Below are 27,793 nucleotides of genomic sequence, written 5' to 3' on the forward strand. Positions count from 1 at the left end.
TCTCAACTCTCATGCTGGACTTCCTTTGCATCTTGTACTCATGGTGGCCCCGAATCATGCTGTTCCCATCTTCATCTTGTATCCTGCCTTGCAGCATTATGTTTAACTACTGACTTCTGCAATTGAATTTGCTCTCCACTCTTTCTTCTCTGCTCTTTTTGACTGCTTACTCTCCGTTCTCTCCTCCTTTCCCTTCTCCCTTTTCCTATCTCCTCCCCTTACTTTCTTCTATGCACTTACTCTATCAGTAACCTAATATGATACAACCTCGTCCGTTTCCTCTACTCTCCCATTGCTGGTTTTTTCCTCCCCACCTCCCCTCCAGCACTATCTGAAATGTCGTCAGGCCTAGTATGATAGTCGCTTGTTTTCTTCCTCCCCTCCCTTTCCGCAACCCCTCACCTTTTGTTTTTCTCCGGCTCCACCAAAATGTCGTCAGGCCTAGTACGGTAGTTGCCTGTCTGTTTCCATTTCCTTTCCACTCTCACCCTCCCTTCCTTATCTATGTCTTAGCTCTTGCACTATCTGAAATGTCGTCAGGCCGAGTAAGATCGTTAATTTCACATCCTTACTGTTCATGACCTGTAAGAATGTCATTGTATTTTCCCTTGTTTCCTCCCTTGCCTTGAAGTGCTTTGAAACACATTTTTATAGGCGCTATATAAATTTACTATCATATCATTTAATTTCAATACTACCAACTTCCAAATAAATTCTTTACAATTATTTGTACAACACTAACCTGCCGAAAAACAGGAAGAAAATTACTTCAGGAAGCTAAAGTAGTTGGAGCACTCTGCCCACGACTACTACAAACTGACTGCTCGGCAGAGGTCAAAACAAATATGGACTTCAGTAATGTAAACTACATGGACATCACAACAAAAAAAACACTAGCAAAGTCAGCAAGTCGAGCCCGATTTAATGCACTGGTGTTTGGGGGGTTAATATAGTGCCAAAGGTTAGTTTAGAAGCCTGAGCAGGAAGATTCATTTTGCTAAGATTTGCTAGATTGTGTGCATAAAACCTGGAAGAAAACGTTCTCGCATATTCCTATAGACTCACGTTCATTCGATATCAGAATGTAGATTTCCTCAAAGCTCCTACATCATCAGTCCCACATGTTGTACATTTCCTTGGAGAGCTTCCTCATTACCCACAACATGCAGCAACCCTGTAATCACAAATGTATAGATATCTACAGGCATCTTACAAACACACCAGAGATCTATAGCCCGGAATACATTTCAACAAACTCCCAAATCCACCTCCTTTCCATCACCCCAATAATACCCAAATCTATATAATCGCCAATACTCAGCCCATGTGCATCACCTAAGATTACCCCCATCACCTATGCACTATAAATCTGTCACATGTACACCTCATAGATCTCCACCACTATTACCAACTCTCCATCTTTCGTAATATCCAGAGATCTCCCTTCTTGTTGATCTGCCCTAGTCCTTCTCACCTGTGGCAGAGCGATGTTCAGCTGTCGTTGCAGAGACTCCTTCTCATGTCCCAGTTCACGCAGGCGAAGCTGGGCTGTGCCCAGGCTTTCTTGCGTCTCCCGCAGGGTTTCTAGAAGCCGTTCCCGCTCATTCAGCATGTTCACCATAAGCTGCTCAAAGTTGGCATCGTCCGAGCTATAGGAGGAGCCCCGGCGATTGTCTTCGTTGATGGTCGGCATGACTTCGCACATCATCGTGGCCAACTCACTGGGGCCAATGCAGCAGAAGCAGAAAAGGGAGAAGGGGCCCAACAAGGGAGGCCCAAAGGGCAACTCAGTCAGTCCCAATAAAGCAGAGCTGAGGTTATGCAGCTGTGATCCCCAGAGATCGAGTAGTGGATCACATCCAGGGCAGTGGGGCAGGAACTGCTGCAACGTTCACCTGTCCAACCAAACCGGAACACTGTGTGGCGGAGGCCAAATCCTAGTGAGAGGAAAGAGAATCAAAGTAAGATTACAACAGCAATAAAGAAAATACTTTAGTACAGTCTAAATCATGAACTGTAATAGAAACTAATCACAGTAAATAAAAAAAGGTACAAAACGTGTGTGTGCTACGTTACATTCAGTTTACACAAGTTTCTAGCCTAGATACCTGGTTAGCCTGGTCACAAGGGCAATCCAGTAGTGGGTGCAACCCTCAGTGACCAAAGCTCCAGACCCAAGACACCAGCATCTATAAACGTTTCTCCTGAACCAGAATCATTCACAATAAAAAAGGCAAAACCTTGCCGCGATAGGAAAGTGAATACATATTTTCTGCAGAAAATAAATGTTCAGAAGTTTAGAGAATGTGCGACTATATTCTTAGAGCTGACAATTATTACTCAATTAAATTCAGGTGGCATTTGCAAACTGTAAATGGTTATGAATGGGACAGTGCCACAGAACAGTGCCAGAGGAGATGAGTTCCCTAAACACCCCCTGCCCTCCTCCCACGCAACCAATTCCTCCCACCCTCCCTCCTCCGGTCCCATTCCTTCAGCTACTTCTGCAAAATCCCACAACACTTCTCTCCCTTCGATAAGGGGTGGAATCCACAGCAGGTGACAGAGCAAGATCCAGGAAGATAAAGATATTTGTGAACCGAAGTGCTCCTGAGAAAAGAGTGCCCCACTATCCCCATGAAATCGCTAATTTAAAAAAAAGAAAAAGGGGCAGGAAGGAAAGATACAGTATCAAGATACTCCTTACTGCGCTCCCCTCGACCCCACTAACAAAGGGTGGGCTTCTTAGTGACTCCCTGTGCCATGGAATTTCTAGTTCTCTCTACTGTTGCAATCTGCTTCCATCCAGTCATCCTCTCAACCAGGGGCACGCTATAATAACCCATTTCATCACTACTCATCCAGCACAGACACTATGTACAGCTTAGCTGCCCACAATCAATAAACTTGGGTACTGCCCCCACTCAAGGCTTCTCAATTACAAAACACACAAAAGAACTACATGTAGCCCTTTAAATCCTACATATAGAATGGTCATACTGGTCACTTTAGGAACATTGGAAAGATGCATAAAAAACCAACTTGCACCCGTTACTCTACTATCCCTAACCTGTTGCACAGTTATTCGAGGGAGGCAGAGATTAGGAACAGTAAGACATGAATATGGCACTGGTTAACCACACAATGATTGCCAGAAGCCTACAAAGTCACTCAAGGAGATTAAGTACAGCAGACCCAACGTCTTACAGAAACCATACAAGCGTGTACCACAGAGCGGTGCCAAGGGAAACATGGGCACAATGGAAGAAGATTTAGACGCACTGTGATAAAATAACAAACTGTTCAACTGCTACCAAAGATCACAGAAGCCATTAAAAACTATCCGAACACTCATTCACACTACAAAGACCTCACCCTCTTCAGGGCACAAACCATAACACCCAAATCTGTGACCAGTGGAGGAACTTTGCTGAAAAGGTTAGGGGGTGAGGAGGCGGGAGAGGGACATGACCTCTAAATGAAAGGGGCCCCTGTCACATGAGTGGAAAACATGGTGTGCCACAAATGTTGTCCACCCGTAAAATTACGCCCATGTCTGTGACCCCTTTGAAAGCAGCTCCGCAAATTCACCCTGCACTCATTAAGCAACACCAATAGTTCAAGCAACACTAACCTAATTTAATTAAACTTACCCACTCCAGGTTCTGCAGTCACAAAGAAAATCCAAAGCATCAAAGCTTGGGAGCCTTCATCGAAAGTTTGCAAATATCAGAATAAACAGAGGTTCTAAAGGCATCAGTCAACAAGAGATAGTATTGCGCGCCTTCAATCACAAAATTGTTAGCAGCCATCTACCCTCTTCCCAAGACTCCGTGGCGTCTCTCCAACCAAGGAAAGCCAGCCTACCAATGCCATCTAGTTAGAGCTGGGAGCTACATGAAGGCCGTGCAGGGTGGGGATGGAGGGACCACCTCCATCTTCAGGGCCACAGACATGCCTTTAGCGACTAGAAGGGTCGCCCTCATGTTGTCCTGGCTCTAACCTAGTGCCTTTTAGCAGGCCTAAAAAAATGCAAAAGCTCACCTCAGGGCGCCAGACTTTGGCAATGGGGAGGACGTGTAACTTGGGAATTCATCTGAAACTAGAGCTCATGGGAGCCGAGAACCGAACAGTGGCACTGCCTACAAGGGTTCCTAGTGATTGTATTGAATGGCAAAGTTTCGTAAAAAAAATGCATCGAAAATATGATTTTTTTAATGCCCCCCCAACCTCCGTTTTTTTACCCCTTAAAACCTTTACCTACAAAAAAATGCATTTTTTGATGCTTTTTTTTTCGAAACTTTGCCATTCGAAACCATATATTCGAAACAATGCCTGGATACCACCTACAAGTATTCAAGGCACTCTGGATGAGAATACAGTGGTCGAAACCCTATCCTTACGGTTAAGGATAGAAAACACACAAGAAGAAGGCAATTGCAGGAAAGGAGCTCAAAGTCCTGCTTGTGATCTGCAATACCTTCCATACAGAAGACAAGGCTATGCCTGAAGCAAAGGACTGGAGAAAGTTGCAGCAAGAGGAAACTACCACAGCATTAAAACGACTGCAAACGCAGAATGCAACAGGCAGCAGAGGTCGAATGCCTCGGAGGTCCAACATAGACCTGGTATTCAAGATGTTACTATGAAGTACAGAGGTCGGAATTTCAAAATGCATCCTATTAGCAAGGCTTAGAAAGACACTCGCCACCGCAATTGTCCACATGCACAAAGCGACGCGCACATGGAGGCATGATAAATTAAATGAGGCTAGATATATCAAGTGACATCGGTATACTGTTCAAACTATCACTATTGTTTCAGAACAACTATTTCAATCTTGTCATCGTTTGACAGTTATCACAGATTTTCCTTTTTGCTTCTCCCAGAGTTCCTTACGCAAATCTACAGAGGAATTCTGATCCTTTTTTTTCTGGTGGGACTTCAACTTCCCTTTCTTGTTTAAAATTGCCATTTCAATTTAACGACGTTGATAGCAGCTCACCCAGCCATGCTTCTTTCGAAAAAGGGGCGCAGGGCGTCCATCATCTTAGCATTATCTTTTTAGATTTGCACCCCAGCCCTAGGTTGGGTAGGTGAGGCAAAATGTTTCCCCCCCAAATTGAGTGTTTTAACATCAAACTCCAAGTCCTTGTGTGGTTCTTAAATTGTCTCACCCACCTTTCTCTAAAATTTTGAATCTTTCTGCATTTGTATTCAAGGCCCCTCCTCCCCTGTCCCCCCTTCCCCATCTGTGGGTGCATCCTCAACATGTGTGAGGTTTGATATGGCTTCTCTGGGGTCAAATATACACTGTTAATGATTTTAATGGTGCATGCTCTTACACCCCAGTTCACGGCTATCAAGTGGAGCCAACAAGTAGACTCAACTTCCATCTGAAGTTAAGATGGCCACCGGGCATTATATGAGCTGCAGAGCAACATTGGGAGGGATTCGGGGGCAAATAATTCATATCACACAGTTCTTCTAACAAGCCCTCACAAACGTGTGAAAGCAGAAAAAACATCAGAATTAGAAAAAAGAAACGGGAAAGCAGGCGGGGGCTATAGAACGGTGCTCTATGAATGGGAAAAGTTGAAGTGTAGTCAGTGCAACAACGGTGGCAATTAGGGCTGGGCGGCATGGACCAAAAGTCATGTCTCAATATTTATAAACTGAATGGCGATATACATCTCATTCACTCAGCCAATCAGGTGACTGGAACAGTGGGCAAGATTACACAATCAGGGGCCCTTGCCCGGGTGGCGTTTTTCTTTCCCCATTGCAGGGAGGCAACAGGTCCCAAAATGTCCCACTTTCCCTCCACTTACCTGCGGGACATGCTCCAGTCCAGAGTTACACTTTCTTTTTTTTCAATTTACATCAGATCGGCTGCTCAAGCAGCACAGATCTCCAGATGGAAATTTGTGAAAGCCATTCGCACCCGGACGAACCCTGGCCATCCTTAGCACGGGCTGGCAGGTCGTTAAAGGCTGTGTCCGCCCTCCGGGAAGGGCATAAAAGCTACAATATTGTTTATGTGGGTTAAATGCTCAGTTGAAAGCCGTCAACTACATGTGAGATGTAACAAACACCTTTATTTATAAGACACTGATCAAAATAAAGTGCAAATAGAGTTTTTCTTCCTGTTATATCTTGATGTTAAAGGATATTGTCTCATCCTCAAGCCAAGATCTCGCAATTAAAGGTCAAATCCTAATAGCCCTAAGTTCCCTGGATAGGCTTGTATCCCAGATGTATCCCCGCTTGTCTCAATTGTCTACCTTTTTCAAACCTCATCAAGGGCGATCATATAAGACACCCCAACAGTGGAAAGAAGATACTGCTGAGAAGTCTCTCAGCAGTATCTTCTTTCCACTGTTGGGGTGTCGCTACCTGCGAAAGTAAAAATGTAGTTATGCGCTGAAATGCCCATGTGGCAAGTACTATGTGGGGAAAACCATAGGAAAAGCAAGCGAGAGGTGGACCGAACACAAGTCCAATATAAGAACGGGGAATATCAAATCCCCAGTTGCCAGACACTTTAAAGAAAATGGCTACAGCATAGCCCAACTATGGGTTGTAATACTCAAAGTTATCCGAGCATCCCCCAGAGGAGGAGATTTGGTCAAAAGATTGGCACAAAGAGAGAGCTATACTGGATACACAAACTAGACGCAATGACCCCATTGGGCCTGAATGAAGAATTTTACCTGGGACCATTCCTGTAAATGTACAATGCCTAACTACCCTATGACTCCGTACAACTCCAGTTAACGTAATTAGTTTGAATGAGATTAAGCAACATAATGTCCCTTCCATGTTAAACCAAGGTTACTGGTTTGACCAAGATTGTAAGCCTCCCCTGGAGAGACAGAAAACTAGAGGAATTGGTCTCTTTGTCTATGCCTTCTATGAATCCTTAACATTCAAACGTGCATTGCTACCATTAACACAGGATTTTCCACATCTAGAATGCAAGTCTCTACGAGACAGAATACTAAACGTTGTCATGACCTACTTGCTTCAGAGAAAAAAATGGTAACTCCAGAGAATGTAAATCTCAATTTGATTACGGCATGAGTGGTATAATGATCACCACACTGGTTAACATGACATTACACTCGCTTTCATATAGATAGGCAGACGCCAAGTCACATCAACATCATTCCTCTTAAGAACCTACATATGAGACCGTACCAGACCCTAACATGCAGTATAGCTATAGACACTATACCTGTCTCGCAATGGGCCCAGATCAGACTTCGATCTCAGGATAAATGATATTCATAATATTCACATCAATTTAGAATGTTATAAATAGTGATATGTCGCCTCCTGTTTTTATCAGTGACTGAGTAAGTACCTTTTCCTGAGTATTCCACATTTTTTTAAAAATTCCTTGTGACTTATTATTCACTGTTTGAATCCTTACGGAATTACTGTTTATTGGCTACTACCTGCCATAAGATATAGCGGCAGCGCGGGATCAATATGGAGACTTAGGGTGACGTCACAGCACGTATTCACGTGATGACATATGTACCGAATGACACACATAGGCACCAATATCATCAACATCAGGCTCTACCTTAGCCTTCACATTGATTAATTTACTCAAAACTTACTTATCACTATATTTCAGCTTGAATGGGGCCATTAGGGTGATGGCATGTCACGTAACAACGTGATGGCATCACCATAATGCTCAGCTACAAACGGCAGCCATTTTTGTTCCTTAGTATGAACGGGAACACTAAGAAGGCGCAGGCTTTCCTCTGCACCAACCTATTATCGATTTTTGGGTAAGTGACATGCTACTCTTGGACCTAGGTCCCGCTTTTTATCTTTAGGCTCTGGCCCATTTTCAACAACTATTCCCATTCATTTATATATAAAATACCCTTTCTTTATATACCCTTATTTCTAGATTTCTGCACTATACCAAGCAGATACCCTCGAGGGATCCATTGACTTGGTGATTCCCCTCACATCCACTCTTAGTGGCTACAGCAAAGCATTGGGCACTCTGCACTATAACATATGGTAAGGACTTCCTACTTTTGACATATCTATTACCGTTTTTTAGCTTCAATCCACTCAGACTATGTTCTTCTAACCTCATGTATAGGACCTCCATTGGACCTTCATTAAGTATAATCATACATAAAGAACTACTTCAAACCACCATGTTTGATGACAGCCTTTATCTGGGTAAGACTATGGGTTATCCCTTGTAGATTCTATGTACTCTAGTCTCTATTCTACCCAGCTACTACATTCAGAGAGCCAGCAATATAGGAGTACCCTTACTCTGAACAAGAAGAGATGACTTGAATAGAATTATATAGATGCATTTATATCTATACCCAATCTGGTATGTCCACACTCAACAAATAGAGAGAATGATTTAGTCATAATTGGACATACTCCAGTTACGTTAATCTGGAAAGCCAGAGAGTTGACAACATCATTGTTACACTCACCTGGTATCCACAGGGACGCCACCCAGCCGCGTTACTCGCTGGTATGCTTCTCAGCTTTGCCCTGATGTGGTCTACGGGGAAGGTTCTGTCAGAAAATACAGGAGGACTGTGTTCAAGACTGACCGACTGGGGTAAGTATCCTCCCTCCACCCCCATATGATTTCAGTCCCTCTGGCGCCCTCTCCTCAACTTGTGGTAGAATTAGGCGTGCTCTCTGTCCTGCCTTTTTTGCAGGGGCACGTTGTCTTTCATGGGCGAGTGCGGTCCAGTTACTTCACTGACGCCGGCCCGCTTGATATTGTTCAGGTAGGTCTTATTGCTGTTCTTTAGTTTTGTTGCTATCCTGCATGCCTTTGTTTAAAATGTCTCTTTTTTCTCCCTTAGGTATGCAGAGCTTCAGCGCGGCAAACTGACTTGGTTGAGCCCCGCTGGTAAATAATGGTGCATTAAGAGCGCTATGATGTGGTAAGTAAGCGCTATGCGCAGAGCTGCAAAGTCTTGCCTTTCCTAAGCAATATTTTCCTTCCTTGTAGGTTGCAGTGTTCTTCAGCGCGAGTGGAATGTCCGGAGTGGTGCCAGCCGAGAGGCGACCAGCCAGGTAAGCCTTTTGAGCAGTTCGTAATTTGTAAATGTCTCTACAGCTTTCTCTAATGTTGCCTTTATCTTCCTCTTTCAGGTCGTTCTGTCCGGGAGGCGTGCAGATTCAAGGAAGCTGTTGTCAGTAGCTGCGAGTGTTTAAAGATGAAGACTGCAGGTAAGATGCTGCTGCTAATGATGTTCCTTTTGTCTCGTTGCAGGTTCTGCTTCTCCGAGGTTCGAGGGAATAGCTGGACACGGTGAGCGTCACGTTGCAAGCTGCAAAGTAACATGAAGCATGTTCTGCAGTCAGGGTGTGGTTTATATAGCCCAGGTAAAGTAGTACCAGGGAAAGTAGTTCCAGGCCTGCCACACCCAAAACACTAGACCGCATAGCTTGGTTCTTAGGGCACCAAGCTATGTGGATGCCTCCATGTTGGCTGACAATACAATAAAGTAGTTCCCAAGCACATTGTTGTTCATGGTGTATGAGCCTGGCGCCGGGACTTGCCCCATGAGGGCTTTTGAAGAGGATGCCAGGCTCTAGAGGCCCGAGTCCTGACTCCACCTGGCCAATGGGTTTGCCAGAGGGGGTTTTGGGCGAGGGTCGTGACACTAGGTGAATTATAATATCCAGTGATATGTGTTAGATAGGATGCCCGGGACAACATGTTTGTTTTGTTTTTTTCCGATATTTGCTTACACCACGTTAAAAGTACCTGTTACAATTATATAGGCAGCCATAAATGTAGATTTTTAGTTTCTAACTTTGAGAATATAGCCACAAATTTAATATGATTTTATATATCAGAAGAAGTCTGATATGCACTGAATGATAAAATAGAAGCATAGTTGATGCTGAAAGAAATACAAGATTGTGAAAAACCTGTATGATGGCCAACGGTTATTTAGAAATTATGAATTTTTTGAAATTACTACAGAACTAGAAACTTTATGTTTTCTGGAATTCTTCCTTAGATTTGATTGAAATGTTGAATATGCCCCTGACGAAGAGATGTTTTTCTCGGAACCCATTGGGCCAATTTTGAAAAATAAAACTACATATGAAGAAGTGAAAGAAAGTTGTCTTGATGTTCATCATTCAGAAATCATAAATGTATTGTGTCTAACTCGTAATTATCGAAAGAACACATTATTATCTTAACACATCACACCTACAGTGTGAACATAAGTTACATCCTAATTGTTTGGCTCTTTATTTAGAGCTTGTGAAAGTGTGCAGGGGACGGGAGTTCCTCCATTAGGAACTTATTCTGTTTGTATGTATCTCACAACCCATATGCCAGGGTTAACGTATCTCCCCTGCACTTTAAAAGCAATTCTGCTTTAAAAACCTAACTTCAATTTAAGGAATTATCTAAACCTAGGAGTGCTTGGTGAACAAAACTGCGGATTGTATCCCAGATGTGGTAGAACCCAATAAGAGGTATCAGGAACTGGAACCACTTGACCTGTTGAGCCCCCCTATCAGCGACCTACCGGGTGAATATGCCTTACTGGTGAGACAGGGACTATATCCCTCATGAGCAAGAGAAGGAAGTGTGGAAATCTCCCTTAATGGAGAGAATGGAAAAGTATTCCTTAAAGAGGACAATGCGTTCCATTTAGAGAACGTAAGTATATACCAGTATCTCCACAAGAGGAATAACCCTGGCATTTTATCATTTTTCGGAACCCGCTACTGTTGAGTTACAGCAATGCAAAGAAAGGAGTTCTTGTTTGGTTGTAGAGAAACCTCCTGGTTTAAGGAGGCCTTCCCCCGTTCCCCCCAACCATCTGTTGTGTCTAGATAGGTTTATTCATCCTACAGTCACATGGTTTTATGAGTATCAACGACCAAACCACAAGAGTTGAACAACTACCACCTTACACTGTATGCCTTAGGCCAAAATGACAGGGTTACAGCAGAAGGCCACTGCCAAATTTCTGGAAGCACACAACCTGCTCACTGACCGGAAATCGAGCCTCAGACAGGCCAAAGGAATGCAAGCTATCACGGCTAATATCTGAGAAATATGGTCAACCTTCAACTCAACAAGCAGTGATCATTCCATTGGACCTCTACCCTCTGACATAGCAGACAACACAATCCCTAATGGATACCAATAGAAGTGGGTCAAGATGTAAGGAATAGCTGTGAGCAAGAGTATTTTTGATATTTCATATTGGTTCATAGTCAACACGGCTGAATTGGCCCAAAAACATACTGGCTCCAAATCATCACATGTGGAATTAACCAAGAATCTGCATTACCACCCTTTAAAATGAATATACTGTACATGTGTATATGTATTGCAGTGGTGTAGTAGTGATAATATATTTAACATTGTATAGGAATATCTTCCTGTGCAACCTTTAACCTTGCACACGCAAGTTCACTACATTTGGAAAGAGTGTGCACTGGTCAAACCTGAACACAGATGCCAAATTTGGTAATGTTAAAAGGGAGTTGAATGAAGAAAAATATATATATAAAAAAATAAATAGTGCACAAATCAAAACAGAATTTTTGCATAGGATTTTCCACAAGCCAGGTCCACTTCAATTTGAGATTATGTGGCCCTTATTGAATGAATGCACACAACAAAAAACGGATCAGCAAAAATAATTGTACATTCAATTTTTAAAGTCCCAAAAAAAGATCTAGCAGTTGGACCAGCTTAGTGGGTCCAGAGTGTAAAGAAATGCGGGTACCTTCAGATTACACGTGTAACACAAACAGGTCCCACACATGTTCAGAATATACATCTGCACGTACAATATGCTTAGAAAACTGGTAAGCATAACTCACAGGCAATACACTTGAAAAGGCCCCTCAAGCGCCCCACTCCCCTCACACGAACACAAATAGACTCAGAACATAAGAGTAATCATGCAAACCTAAAATATGCTCGGACAACGATACACATTATGCGCAGAATAACCGTACACATATACTACATGCTTGGAACTTAAGGAAGCAAAACGCACAAAGATAATATGCACAGAACACAAGTGCGCAAATACAAAATGCCATCAACTTGCAAATGCAACCATATTACTTGACATGCACATTCAGAAAGTTTGAAATGTACACAGGCAATACACTTGGACTATGGACATGCACAAAAGTAGGTACTGAATGAATATGCATACACACGCTTCACCCCACTCAACCATACACACTAAAAAGAACTATCGGGAAGCACGCACAAAGAGCAACGCCAAGAAAGATTCAATCAGTGGAAACATTTTTTTTTCCATTATTAAAGGATTCTACCCATTAAAAGGTAAAGTCTACAACCATAGGGAATGGCAATGCTAATGTACAAACACTCAGCCCAAATTAAGCATCTCGCTAATACAAATGCTGTCATGCTACATATGATTTATAATTTAGCTCACGCTTCACCACTACTTCACAACACTTGCTTTAAATATTAGGTGCAGGGTGCACAAATTCAAATTACAAGCTACTAGCCTGCCATAAAAAGTCGTTTACCACTCTATACATGCGCAAAGCACACCATTTCTTAATTGCCAAGAGCCGAATGTCACTAGCCAAATTGTGCACGCTGTTAGGTAGCGTGCATCAGTCTACAGTTACAGTGTGTCTTCTGAAGTAGTGGGATGAACTTACTTTGAACTAGGGAAATACTTGGACTGAGTGCTCATATCACTTTAATAGCATCCCAATGGTTGGTGTGTAGACTCGATCTTTTTATGTATAGTAATCCCACCTTTTATAAAGATACTTATGTGGAATTTTTTAAATTTTATTTCAGTGAAAATGAAACTTGAAGGAATGTTAGAAGTAAGCTCGCGCAAAACAAGCTCCTACAAATTTGACAGCCATTGTTCCGAAAACAACCATAATTTGGTCACCGCCATCGTAAAACACCCATAACTCAGCTACCGCCATGAAGAGTTAGCTGCAATTTCTTTAAAGTTTCACGGAGACTCAGTGAATGGCGTCAAAGTTATAAGCATCTCAAAAAGTGCTCCTACTATGTCCATTTTAAACCAGAACTACCGGGCCTTTATTGCTGACCTGATAATATGTGCATTATGTATAGTATATAGTCTCTGGCACAAAATGTTCAAGCAATGCCATCCCTGCTTCGCTATGGCGAAATGCTGAAAATGTATCAAATTATCAGATATCCAGTGATGAAGTCAGCTGGGAAAAGGTTGCCAGGGGCCGACATTTGCCCAAATTTGCACTCCCACGAAAATCAAGCAACATTAGGGGCATCAGCAGTGCTTCCCACACAGAGGAGCTCTAATGCTGCGTTTTTCTCCCTGAAAAATCCCTTTGCCCCGCACTTCCAGAAGAAGGGTGCAAAATACTTCCCATCTTAAAATATCATCTGGAGCTCTGATAGCATACCAATCTTAATCGGTCTTCGATCCTTCCTTCTTTTAGGTTCTATTATATATGGGAGGTGGGGCAGATCTAACGAGAGTCCAGAGGGAGGAACCATAAAAGTTTAAGGAAATCCAGCACCAAAACCTTTGTATTTGGGTTGGTTGGTGAACAGAAGATTTTTAGAAGTAGTGGAACAGAAGACCGCATTCAGGCATCGCCATCAAATGCCTTCAGAAGTCTCCCTTAAACAACCTGATGCACACTGGCCAGCAACCCAAGATCCGGAATTACCATGAAAGTGTGGAAGACTACTTACCAGCATGTCAAGGGTAAAAGTAAATAAATCACAATTCCGGGGACCCATCTACGGAATGAATGATTTGGATTTACTACAGACATCACCACTTAGCCTATTCTCTTCCAACCATCTGAAAAGTGCTCTTTATGGAAGGTTCCCTCCTCCTCACGTGAATCATGCTACAGGGCTTCTGCCCTCTCCCAAAATATTTAAAAGGAGCCCAAGCAAGAACCTCCAAATAAATGCTTAACCCCAACTGGCTGGGCCAATACAAAGCTCAGGCATCACTCTTCCATACAGATCAACAGAACTCTTCACTATTTGTTAGGACTAGCAACCAGTACTGCCCTCCTCATCCTCATCCCACTAAGACCATCCAATCCTCCCTGCAGGTGGCCAAGAACCTCACGCAAAAAAGCATGGCATCACAGAGGAAATATATACCAACAACCAGATCACAGCAAAGCTAGAGGACAGCAGAACAAGAGCTACAAAGTGACAATATTGGTGACACGTGTGCCCATAAAAAATATCCAAATAGCTATCATAATGCCCAAAACTACCAAGTGGTTCATCTCCTTGCCCCCTTTCAAAACCCAACCTACCCCTCTGTCATGTCAAGTCCCTCAAGGCTCCACAGTATCCCTTCTTTTAAACGTTTACATTCAGCCTCTTCTTGGTATCATCCAGTCTAATGGCTTCCTATACTACTCCTACACCGACGACACACATTCTCCTTAGGCTCGATCTCTCCTGCTCTAATACTGCCGCTCAGTCTAGGGGCTGCTTGGATGATGTGGGTGAATGGATGTCCAGGAATTGGCTGAAGTTAAATGCTGATAAAACGGAGGTACTGGTTGTGGGTACAACGGATCTCTCACAATACTGGACCTCTACGTTTTGGCCATCTAGTTTGGGCCCTTTTCCTTCTTCCGTCTCGTCGGTGAAGGATCTTGGTGTTAACATTTCTAAACACCTTATCAATGTCTGACCAGATATCAGCAATATGCAAATCTGGTCATTTTAAGCTGATGGTCCTCCGTAAGGTTCTTCCATACATCCCGGCACATTTTCATGCTCCTGTAGTCTCTTCTTTGGTAATGAGTGGCATTGACTACTGCAATGCGCTCTATTTGGCACAACCTGCTTATCTATTACCAAGGAATATCCTGGATACCTCGCGGTTTAGTAATTAATTTTGCAAAAATTGGATTTGCCACACCATTTATTTGGTGAAAAAGTGAAAGTAGAATTCCTATTCTTTATTGATTATCTGTTTGTACATCGGCTCATGGTCCCAGTTATGGTCAGCCGACACGTGTTTTGACCCATGGGTCTTTATCAAGGCAAGTAAGTATGAGAGATAGCCCCCTGGGGGGGGGGCTATGATGATAGATGTAATAATTCTTGTCTGGTGACAGCTGGACTCCTGTTGGGCCCTGAACATGACCAGATGTCTGGCGTACGTTCGTCCTCACTGGTTTGCAAAGCAGCCAGGAAGAACTTATGCCAGGACCCCGCAGGGATCTCTCATATGTACTTGCCTTGATAAAGACCCCAGGTCAAAACACGCATCGGCTGACCATAACTGGGACCATGAGCCCATGTACAAACAGATCATCAATAAAGAATAGGAATTCTACTTTCACTTTTTCACCAAATAAACGGTGTGGCAAATCCAATTTTTGCAAAATAAATGACTAAACCGTGAGGTATCCAGGATATTCCTTGACCATACAACAAAGGAGGTGTGGGCTTCACCTCAAAACATTTACCCTGTGGACTTGCATTAATCAGAAAACAGACCATTGCAAACAGGGCCCAGCAAGGAAGGATCCACGACTAGGGCCCCAACTCAGAAATCCTGCTCATCTATGAAGCCAACTTCAGTTACTACAAAACATTGCTGCTAGAGCTGTCACCCACCCTCTCCATGGTGCACAAATGTCTCCTATTCTTCGTCCACTGCACTGGGTTACGGTTGAGAAGAGGTTGTTCAAGTCTCTCTATTGTGCATAAAGCCTTCTACAAACGGGGATGAATATCTTCAGGCTAAATTTCTCCCCTGTACTCCATCTAGAGCACTCCCTTCTTTGACCATCCAAATTCCCCGGACGAAGCTCTCCAGTGTTGTTGGACGTGCCTTCTCTGTGGCTGCATCAAAAGCTTGCAACACCCTATCCTATGTTTTAGGCAAAAGGGAGGATCATTTTTCTTTTCGTCATGCATTAAAAACCTATCTTTTCTAATCTCTCTGCTACTTAGCCTGTTTATTTTATTTGTTTGCTCGTTAGGCACTTATACAATAAGAATATATTGTTTCAAATGCCCACAGGGCAGGGAGGCAGCGAGGGTGGGAAATACATTACAACACAATTTTAAGAGCAGAGGGAGAAAAGGAAGAGTGACACCTACTATGCCTTGAGAGTATTCAGAGCATGCAAGTACAGAAAGGAAGGGGGGCTATGGTTAAGTGCTGGGGAGTCCGAGCTTGTGGGTGAGCCATGGACAGTGCTAGGAATGTTGAGTGCTGAACGGCTAGGGCAGCGGTAGGTGTAAGTGCGCATCTCCAGAGTGGAGGGTTTGCAGATGGAAAGTGCTATGCATAGACAGGAGCTGGGAAGAATTGGTGTGGGAGGTCAAGGTTCCAAAGATGCATGAGGGCCAAGTACACTGATTCAGCAACTGTGGGATTAGCAGAGGAGAGAAGCAGGAAAGGAGGAGGAAAAGAGGAAAGCCTTAAGGAGCTTCTGGAATTTGAGATGATCCTGCTCAAGGCGCAGGGGAAGTGGGAGAGGGAGGCTATTCCAAAAGGAGAGAGCTCGTAGAGGAAAGTGAGAAACCTTTTGTTCCCCTTCGGCTCTCCTTTCTGGTCAGCGCCAAGATGCCCTCGGGTGAACGCTGCGCCCTACAAATTCCTATAACATAACACAACATACCTTGACCTCAATTCACCACAAATGTTCTCCTGTAGAATTAATTTATTTTTGAATTTGTAGAGCACACCAAACCCATAGGTATCAGGACGCTGCATGGGAGAAAAGGGGAGGAGAGGGAGGTTGCAGAGTACAGAGTAAGGTACAATTGTCTGGTGAGGTAAAGCTCATTGTCAATGATTGTCAGCAGTCAGTTAAACAGGACAGTTTTAATGTTTTTTTCTGAACTGCCAATATGAGATTTCAGACCTTAGGTGCAGTGAAAAGTTGTTCCACAGGTGCGCGTCAATGGAAGGGAAGCTAGAACCTCCTGCTTTACTGCGTTTGACAAGAGGGGTGTCGATTCTATGGCTGTAACAGCGTCTGGTTGGTCTAGTGGAGTTGTCCTTAGAGATTCTCAGCGATAGGTATGGTGGAGCAGTGTCAGAGAAGCAGCGGTGGATAAGGAGAGAATTTTAAAGTGCATCATTTCTCTCACCGGGAGCCAGTGGGCTGCTCTTCTGGAAGGTGAAACATGGGTACATTTGGGGAGGGCCACGGCTGCCGGAATTGCGTTATTTTGGAGTTTGTTTAGGTTTCACTCTGAAGTGCGAGGAGGGAGTTGCAGTAGTCCAGACGTGATCCTATCACTGCCCTGGCAATGGTTAAGCGGTCTTGTCCAGAGAGGAGGTGTATGGAAGCTTTCAAAGGTTTGGTCGTATAAGCTGTCAAGGAGGCAATAGAGTTCATGTGGCGACCATGCAAAGTCTGGAATCAAGGTAGATGGCTAACATTTTAACGGTTGAGGAGACCGGGATGGTGCAGGCATCAATCGTGAATGTGTGGTAGGCTAGGTCGAGTTTGGGCAGGCGGAAAGGAGGGCCAATGATTAGGATCTCGGTCTTCTCATCGTTGAGGCAAAGTTGGCGTTTGCCCAGCCTGGTTTGGATGATGTCATAAAGGAAGGCGATCTGGCGGGAGTCGTCACCTGAAAGCGGGATGAGGATCTGAATATCAACAGCATAGTTTTTTAATGCAATCCTCAGTGAGGCAAGGTGATCGAAAAGTGGTATTGTATATACATTATACAGTGTCGGAGAGTTGCAGGAACCTTGTGGGATGCCACAGGGGACATTGGTGGGGTGCGCAGCTGCATTACATGCATATACTCGGGCAGTTCTCTCACCAAGAAAGGAGGCGATTCATTTGGAGACATCGGGGAGAAGTTGGCAGCAGTGGTGAGGTGGTGGCAGAGGGTCGGATGGTTGACGAGGTCAAAGGCTGCCGACAGGTTAAGAAGAGGAAGGCAAGGTTGCCTGCATCACAAATGTCATCCATTTGATTTTTCAGATCTAAGAGGGCGGATTCAGTGCCATGACCTGGGCAGAAGCCTGATTGGCGTGGGTTTAGGATTTTGTATTCGATCTAGGATTTTTAGCAAGAAGGGAACTGTTGTGATAGCCTATAATGTGCGGGGATGGAAGGATCAAGCAAAACTTTCTTTACAAGAGGTCATATCCAGGCTTCCTTGAGGTTAGAAGTGATGGAATTGTTGTCGAATGAGGAGTTAATGAAGGTAGTAATAATCAATTGTCAACACTAAGGCATTTATTTTCCAAAATACCAAAAGGACACATCCAACAATGTACACAGTACAGCCTTCAAACTTCAGAATTGTGGAAAGTCCGTCCACTAGGGAAAGAGACTGGGATATTTGACTCTATAAAGCCACAACATACTGACAGCCCTGGCCCATGTGTATCCTTCTGTGCAAGTGAATTTTCCCTACTCTTTCTAACCCTTCTGCCCCCTCCTAACAAACCCACCAATTTGTGCTTGCGATCCTTAACTTAATCACTCGCCCTCGTATATCCACTCTTTTGCCCTCCCATTCAAATTGTAACTCTTTTGACCTTATTCTAATCTCAACTCTCCACCTCCAATATCTTCACTGCTCCTTCTCCCTCTGATCATTCCATCGCCTTTGCCTCAATCTTCACTCCCACTTACACCCCTCTCTCCATCTACCACTTCCATTACCAAACATACGTTTCCCTGCTCCAAATTTCCCCATCTACCACCTTGTCCTACACCACTCTCACTCCTGCAATGCAAAATTCACTGTTAACTTCACCAACTTTAACACTGCTCTTAAAGCTCCCTTGTCCTCTCATTTCCAGCACACTTTCTGCTTACTACATTCACTCTTAAACCCTCCCCTCCGCAGCCTTGGATTAGACCTTCCATCCGCACCCTTAAAACAACAATGAGGAAAAACATTTGCTCTGGCAAAGACCTAGACACTCCTCGGACCTACAACTCTACCTGACTGTTCTTCAAAACTACTCCTCTGCTCTCGACTTTGCCAAACGTGACTTCTTTCTCTCTGTCATTTTGTCTTAATCCTCTCAACCTAGGTGCCTCCAAAAATCTCTCAAGTGCATTTGCTCACCTTCTAAACGCTCCTCCATCTGCTCTACTGTTTGCGATCTTGCTCTCTACATTGCTTCTACAATTTCCAACATTCAAAATACCCTTGCAAATTACCTTCTATGCCCCCACCTGCTTACTGTACTCCACCAGCTTTACCCTCCTCTCCTGCGCCAAGGTCTTCCTTTGTTCCCACTAACCCAGACAGGATTCTTGCCCTTCTCTCCTCAGGGCTAACTCTTAATGTGCCCCCATCAACCCTCTATCCACGAACATAGTGAAACTCATAGCTCACAGAGTTGGTCCATATCCTACTTCAACGCCCCTCTTGACAATGCCACTTTTCCATCATCCTACCAGTTGGCTATGGTCATCCCTTCCCTAAGAAACATGGCCTGGATTGTAACTGTCCTGCCAACTTTCACCCTGTCTCTCTTTTACCTTACTAATCCAAAATGGTAAAGTGTGTAGTTTTCAATCGACTCACTGAGTTCCATGACCTAACCAGCCCTGGGATCCTCTTCAATCTGGCTTCCGACCTCGGCACTCTGCACTCTGAGTCAACTCTTCTCAATGTCAGCAACAACATCTCTTCCGATTGTGATGCTAACCGTTCATCTAGTCTTATTCTTCTCAACCCATCTGCTGCCTTCGATATTGTCAACCGTTCTGACCTTCTCTCAACACTATCTCTCCTAGGCATTAGGGACAAGGCCGTTGCTTGGTTTTCTTCACATCTCACCCCAGACACTCGCAGGTGTCCTGGAAGAGCCTTACCTGCCTACTGACCCCTTTACTGTTGGTGTTCCACAATGGTCAGTCCTGGGTCCACTTCTCTTCACTCTCTATACATCTGCTCTTGGCACACTAAAGTCCTCCTATGGCGTCTCCTATCAACTCTTTGTCGATGACACCGAGATCATCTTCTTTCCCTCCTTATCACGAGTTACAGTAAAAAATGCCTGTCTCTGCGCCATCAAATACTGGATTGAACCTCACTCTCATTCTTCTCTATGGCCTTCCCAACTATGCTTTTTAAACTCTCGACAAAGTCCTCAACTTTGCTGTTTGTATACTCTTCAACCTTCCATGCTTCATCTCCAACACCCCAGACAAACTTTAGTTAGGCTGGTTATTTATGAGACAGATGCCAAAGTATAAAGTCATTCTCATCATCTTCAAAACTATACATGGACTTGCCACACCCTACCCATCAGCCCATCTCACTCCCTACTCTTCCCCTCGCTCCCTATGATCATCCTCAGCTCACCTCCATGTCACCTCCTGTGCCCCTTGCGCTCCCTCTTGTTTCCACTCTCTCCCTCTCCTTACTATGGAATTATCTTCCTCTCGCTCTGTGCACTACTCCGACTCCATTACAATTTAAGTCCAACCTCCTAGCTTTCCTTCTTTCTGAAGAACCACTTTCATAGAATTCTACGTCACCATATTAACCCTATTCTTCTCTCCACCTACTGCTCGACGACAACCCCACAGCACTTGACCCTCACCCCATCATCCTAAACTTAGCACTTCCTCCACTATCCCGTTCCTACATAAATGCTCTTCTGTCCCCATCCCTGGGTCATGTTTCAACCTCCCCTGCATAATCTGGCCTTATATCCAAATCCTATCACCCATTGTTAAGGACGCTAGCCTTTCACACTGTAAATAAATGTTAACAATTTTGTACGCATTTTTTGTGCCAAAAAATGCATTGCTTTCCCTGTAATTTTCATAAATAATTAAAATAAATAGAAGATAACCTTTGAAGGACAGGTTCTGGTACAAGCTTCCGGGGGTATATGCTTTACCAATCTTTCAAAAGGAGACAGCAGAGTCTTTCTGCTGGCAACAACCTTGCATAGCTCCCACTGAGCCCACCCCACCCTCATTTGTGGGTCCCTCCCATCCCCCCACTAGGCTTATGGCCTGCGCCCCATTTCCCCTGTGCATGTGGCATCCCCTCCCAATCCCACCTCCCAAGTCGCAGAGCTCCTTGTGAAGTAAATAATCGTGTAGCTAAGGGAAAGCAATGAATCATTTAGTGTGTTTGAGGGTTTGCAGTGAGCAACAGCAAAGTCAAACTGAGGATGTGCAGAGTGACAGTGGTTGCAGAGATACAGGATTGGTGAAAAAAAGGATGGCAAATTGATGGCTCATTTTTCAGTACACTAATACTGTGGGCTCCTCATAGATGATGTGAGGTCATAAACATTTAAATACCAATAGCCTAGTGTTGTTCTGTTTTTTTGTTTTTTTTTTTGCCAGCAAAAATATCTTTATTTGAAAGTGTTGTTGATCTAACAACCTGGAGTGGTTTTGTTGGTTCAAAATTAAACTTTCCTGACCTGCACCGACGGGGAACTCACCTTCATTCCAAAAGGATGGCCTTTAACTCAAGGACTCCGTGTGGACCAATCCTAGCGGCTGGATACAAAGAAAAATGCATAGTACCCCTAAACCATACAAAGGGGAGGCCAATGTGATGAAGATCAAGGGGAAAAGAAATGTTCAACCTGCCCCACAGGAACTACCATGCTAGGTTGCGATCCACCACTTGGGAATCTGTTACAGGCAGGGTGCGAGGATCAGTCACCTATTTCAAGCCTCACAACCACATTCATTGTATTGTTTAAGTAGCATCAAAAGGCAACACGGACACAGGAAGCTATCGATCAGACCAAGATCACTCTGCAATGAACAATGTGCTCGGAGTGCAAATACAAACATTTGTATTAATAAAAAGAGAAATATTGAAATGCTTTCTAAAGAGAAGGAGCCTTTTCCCTGCAGAAGGAATGCTATCAACACCACCACATGTGCTCCAGATAAGATTTGAACGTTTTTTAAATTTGGGTGTAAAATCTTTTTTAAAAAGTTAAGATGTAAATCCAGTTCCCAATGAGAGTATTTTATAAGCGAATAATATTTTTTAACTGAAAAACAGAATTGTTTTGTAATATTTTATTTTTAGCACCTAGTTATTAATGCACATTAAAAGATACATGTTTACTTCTTCTAATCGGGCAGTTAAAATAGTAGTTTCTTCCTGTGGTACTACCTTTACTACTGGTCCAAACATATCCATGGAGCTGTGACAGTGAAAGCAGATGTGCAAGATTCTCTACATGTCTTTTTCCTATTTGTTAGATGTATTTTTACTCCTCATTTTTGGGGCCGGGGGGGGGGCAGTATTTGCCAATTTCTAGGGAGTAAAAGTGGCCGATAGTGCCCTTATCTGTAGGGCTGACCACTACCATCTATTGAAGCCTAGGCTCTGCGCTGGAATTAACAAGAACTTGGGTACATTGAGGAGAGTCCCAAAAAAGACAGGCGTAATACAGGTACAAGCATAAGTGAATCCTTTGCACCAAAAGAATACCCCGAACGTAGTCAATGTACTTCGGTGCCGAACGATGGCTGCAAATGCACACTTTACCTCTGGTCGAACCCACATCACAAAATAACGATCGCTCCTATGTACAATCCAGACAGCCACTCAGATCTCTTTAGAAAGTGGGACTTCGGGTGAAGAAAAATAAATAAATTTTAAAAAAAGCCTACACAGGGCAGTCAGAAGCCTAGACACACTAAAAGTAACCAGTTACAGCTATAAACGCACTAAAAGCAGCTAAAGCCCTAAAGGGCATTTTAACATCTACTTATGTCCCTATAGTTTCTAGTGGTTTTTGGGTTCAAGCCATTCCTAAACCGCATCCCTTTAGGGTCCAGACCACCAGAAGAGACACGCAGGGCCACACAAGCGCCACTTATGCCAGCCAGAAGCCCAGAGCGTGCGCTGCAGGGAGTTGCCACCTGCTCGGTGCTTCTTATTACACACCAGCTTCATCTCTGCAGTTTGCAGGGCCGCAATGCCTCTACCACCTCCGAAGGCTCCTGACTACATGCAGAAAAGACACGCTATAACTACACTTTCAGCTTCTCAAGAAATGCAACATAGCGCAAACATTCTGAACCAATGGCTCGCGAATCTGGACTTCTGCTCCCAGCACAGTTGCCTTGGAAACTTTGCTTTTAAACGTCAGCTAAAACCCACATCTTTTGAAATGTTCACTGCTGCTCTTGCAGCTGACCAGTCTCTTGAAACAACTACCAGTTATTTGCTTGCAACTTTACTCTACTGATTCTACACGTGCTAACTTGTACCCGTCATTTCTACAACATGGTCAGTTTCATACTGCTTTTTTTAACCTGTGCTCCTTCATCATGGGGGTCTTATGTATTATATATTCCTGTTATTTTTTAAATTATTCCGTCATAAATACTATCGTGTTCATTTCGACAAAAGTTATAAAACTTACAAACACATATATAGCGGCTGATAAGAAACACAAACGTTAAATCTGCAAAATCTCCAATTGAACAAAATGCAGATACATAACACAATTTATAAAGCATCTCATAAGCAGTTAAAATGACAAGTTTAAAGACCGTGGCAAATTGGTGCAAGTTAAATCAAATAGGCGGTTTTAAAAGTGCGTAATAGTTATCTATATTCCACCATCAACAACATTCTAAAATAATCCTAAATAATTTAAAACCCCATGCGAACATTGATCAATAATCGATAACCTGCATGCTACACATATATTCACTGTGGCTCTAAGAAATAACTTGCATTAAATCAAGACGGGTTATTAATATTTTATAACAGTGAGAAAACCTACTTAAATACAGAGAGATAGCTTTGTCATCAGATAAGCAGTTCTTTTCTTCCAGGCACATCTCATAAGAAAGTAATTGACTTTCTTTCGATGGGTCATCCAATTGCATACAAAAATATAGTGCACTTTTAACATGCCTTATACCTTCCTGAATCAATAACGGCTTCAACCACCGAGACTTAAAGTTTTTATATAGGGGTCAAAAGAACAACAATGAGAGACTGTCTTGTCGATTGTTTTGCAGTAATGGCAATACCCAAGACATATTATGGCCCCATTTGGATAAAAATGCCCAACCGGTAGGATGCCCATGCGCAGTTTCAATAACATCCCACCTATCAATAATAAGCTCAAAAGCATATCTCAATATCAACCTAGTCATCAAATGCCTTGATCAAAAGGAGACAGCAGTGTCTTTCTTTTTTGTGATTTTGAATGCACAATCTGAGTAGCAGGACTTTCACATATTTTAGCCATGGTAATGCAGATGAAACTAGGACTTCTGTGCCTTACCTGAATCCTATAGGTTCCTCTAAGAATGTCTGTTATAGCAGTGGCATTAGTACTCAGACAAGGAAGATCAGGACCAACTCCTCTAAGTCAGCCCTGCAAAGTACTGTGTGAGAAACCAGAAGATGCCTCACCCGCTAATCCCCGGGATTCTCTTCCCCAAGTGGCCAGGGCACGGCCATCTCCTTTGGATCCGGACCTTGGGGTGGACCAGTGCAGGAGAATCACCTGGGTGACCGGTCTTCGGGGAGTGGGACGCCTGATGGCGAGACACGGTATCCCCTTCCCTGTAACACCTTTACCCCATCATAACCGGTATGATATTTAGGAACTCTAACCCCCCTCTCCACATTTCCTACACAAACACTTTCACAGTGACAGCCCGCTCTGGGAGAAAACAGACTCGCACCCGAGCATTGTACCTGAAATGTCCCACTACTATGGTCAGGCAATTAATGGTAACCACTCACACCGGACTTTCATTAAACTTCCCCACACGGATAAAACGCGTAGCACAAGAGCACACTCTGAGCCAGGCAAAGTACACGAAGGAACAGTGTTTGAGACGGCAGGGAGAAAGATGGAAAACCAAGAAAGGTGCACCAGAAGGGAGCTGCCCTTGACCTTTCTGTCGGAAAGCCGTTACTTTCCAAAGTCCTTCGGATTGAAAGGCGCAAGACCAGGAAACAAGACTGAAGAATCCTCCATTGTGTGTCAGAGGTACCCGAGTCCCTCCTGCATGGCTGATCGAGTTGGAGAGGAGCAGTAGCTGGTGTGGTACCGTCCTTGACTCTAAGATTAAAGCAGCGCGAGTAGGATTAAGACAGCCGGTGAGTAGTGGAGACCAATGCACAACAGATCTGTGTTGAAGTCAAGGTGTTGCAAGCAGCAACATTGTGTAAAAAGTGCAAGAAGGAAAATGTGTAATACGTGTGATAAAAGACACGAGGGAAGCTAAAGTGGTGATGGATGTTTGAACTAAGAAGAGAAAGATACAACACCTGTGACAGAGTGTGCTCAGTAAAAGTAAAAGATGAAAGTGAGAAATGAAGTGAATCGAAGTGGTCCTGCCACGGTTTAAGCAAAATCCACACACAATCGAAAGTCTTTGATTTTGACACGGTCCGAGCCCAAACGAGGGAGACCAATTGATAACACGGTGTAAAGGAGTCTAAGCTCGAATGAGGGAGATCCGTGGTCCAAGCCCGAATGAGGGAGACTAAATGTGAATATTGTGTTAAGGGGGTCCAAACCTGAAGGAGAAAAAGTGGAGTGAATAGTGAACCCGAGAACTTATGAATGTGAAAATCCTAAGAAGAAAGAGACTTGTAAAGGTAAAGAGACTTGGCGCAGCATGCCCTGAAACCTATGCTTTGAACTGTATCCTTGTCCCATGCTGAAAACGTGGGGAAGGGAAGCCAACTGCTCAACTATCCTGACATTCTTTCTTGAAACCTTTTGTTTTGCATACAGTTTTATCCCACACCATTTGTAAGGATTGGCAATAGGAATATTAGTATCTGCCTTTTTATTAGGACTGCATTATTATTTGATGGTCGTAGCTTGCTCCCATCTTTACTTTTAGGATTAGATAGGTGTTTAACCAACCCATTGAAGTTCAATAAACACCCTTGAACTGTGATCACTTATGTGTCTTCACTGCTTCATACCATGCCTTCCTTACAACTTTGACACAGCAGATAACCGGAGCCCTAACACACCTCTCACAAAACCAGAGTGAGCGTTCTAGTTATCCAGTCACAAGTAGCTTAAAGATGGAAGAGCGACCAACGTTGTCGTCAGTCCCTCCTCGGAGGCACCTAGAGCGGATGCATTTTCCCACACCAGGAAGAGCCGAGCCTGCAGCTGCTGACTGGGACGAAGCGGGGGCAGTTCCGGAGTACCTACCTGCTCTGCCGAAGTGCAACGTGCCAAGAGTGAGCAAGACAGAAGGCCCGGGCACAGGAGGGCACTGCAAGATGCAGACGGGCAGGTATGCACTGCCCGGCTCCACAGGAGTGTGATGGAGCCGTGCAAACCAGCGCGAGAACAGGAAACAGCTGCAAAGAGCTGCAAGACGACAAACAGAGACCCCAGAAGGAGGTGAAGGACCAGAAGCACCGAAAGAAGGTACGGGAGCCACCAGGGGACCTCTGAGACACTTGAGAAACCATTGTAAAGAGGTTTGGGAGCCACGCTTAAGAAAGCAATACGAAGGGGTCTGTGACCCGTATTTAAGAAGCCTGGACAAAGGGGTCTGAGGCCTACACTTGAGAAGCCAATACGAAGGGGCCTGGGACTGCGTAGATAAGAAGTAAATACAAGGGGATCTGGGACCCGCATATGAGAAGCCTAACAAGGGGTCTGGGACCCACATTTGAGAAAGGATACCCTGGCAGGGCTGCCTAGTCAACAATCAAGAGGAGCATAAGATGCGGTCTGGGACCCACACTTGAGAAAGATAGCCCCTGGTAAGAGTACATTTCCTTAGTTTTATTTGTGGTAGGGAACCCCTCCTACAGTTAGGGTTATATAGGTTTCTTTCCTTCTTTTGGTATAAAAGAAATGTATTTGCCCAAAAGCATGCCTCCTGTGTATCAATCTCCCCCTTCCACACCCTCACAGTAACAACATTAATATGTTGGCGATTTTGTTCACTGTGTTTTGAATTTGATTTATCTCTATGTAACCCCAGACCGCTGCCCCATATATCGCTGCTGAAACAGCTTGCATTGTATACATTTTGACAGCACCTGATATTAGACTGTCATCAACATTTCCTTGAGAATGTTTGCATAGCTTAGCCCCTATGACACAACGTGACGCAACTCTTCTTAACTAAAGGTTTCCATGAAGGTGAAGCATCTAACCTGATGCCCAAATAACCAAAGCAATCAACCATCTCAATATCCCACACCCAACAGGCTAAAAGACAAATTGATACGCTTATTATATCTGGACCGGTGGCAAACAAGAACCTTAGTCTTGGATGTGTTAATCTTTAGCCCCATTGCTTCCAACAATGTATAAAAAAGTTGTTAATTGGACCTGCAAACCCAGATTTGACAAGAAGAATTGCATCAGCAGCATGAAATAACGTTGCAATTTTTTGCCCCCCACAATATTAAGTCATTAATAAACAGTGGAAAAAGTAGGGGCGTTAAGACAGCCTTGTCGAACCCCAATAGTCATGTTAAACATTTCACTAGGGCCCACGCACTGGACACCACTAACCTGTACATAATTGTTAGAATAAAGAAGTCGAATAGCCTGTAAGAGTACAGTAGGCATAGCAAGTCTCTCCAGGGTCTTCCATAGTTGTGGACGGGAGACACTGTTGAAGGCAACCTCAGGGTCAACAAAGGCAAGGTAGATAGGTTATAAATATGATAAGGAAAGAATAATCTTAGTCCTATTGGAAATACACAAGGAAATAGTTGATGAACAGACAAAATGACAGCAGTCACTGCCGAAACCTTACCTGTACCCCATCGTGCAGTGTAATGACAGTTGAGCCTTCA

The 27,793-nt window shown here is 43.8% G+C and overlaps 1 protein-coding gene across 7 annotated transcripts in view; it reads right to left on the minus strand.

Annotated features, from left to right (window-relative positions):
* PPFIA3 (PTPRF interacting protein alpha 3) overlaps positions 1 to 27,793 on the minus strand; it is an 841,741-nt gene that overhangs the window by 723,308 nt on the left and 90,640 nt on the right. For all 7 annotated transcript variants that reach the window (XM_069605740.1, XM_069605757.1, XM_069605735.1 and 4 more), the window contains exon 2: positions 1,475 to 1,937. In XM_069605740.1, coding sequence (XP_069461841.1) covers positions 1,475 to 1,708 — 234 coding nt within the window. In that variant the 5' untranslated portion in view covers positions 1,709 to 1,937. The remainder of the gene's footprint in view (positions 1 to 1,474; positions 1,938 to 27,793) is intronic.

Source organism: Ambystoma mexicanum, chromosome 1p (genome assembly GCF_040938575.1).
Source record: "Ambystoma mexicanum isolate Mex_15411 chromosome 1p, UKY_AmexF1_1, whole genome shotgun sequence".
Classification (NCBI taxonomy): Eukaryota; Metazoa; Chordata; class Amphibia; order Caudata; family Ambystomatidae; genus Ambystoma; species Ambystoma mexicanum.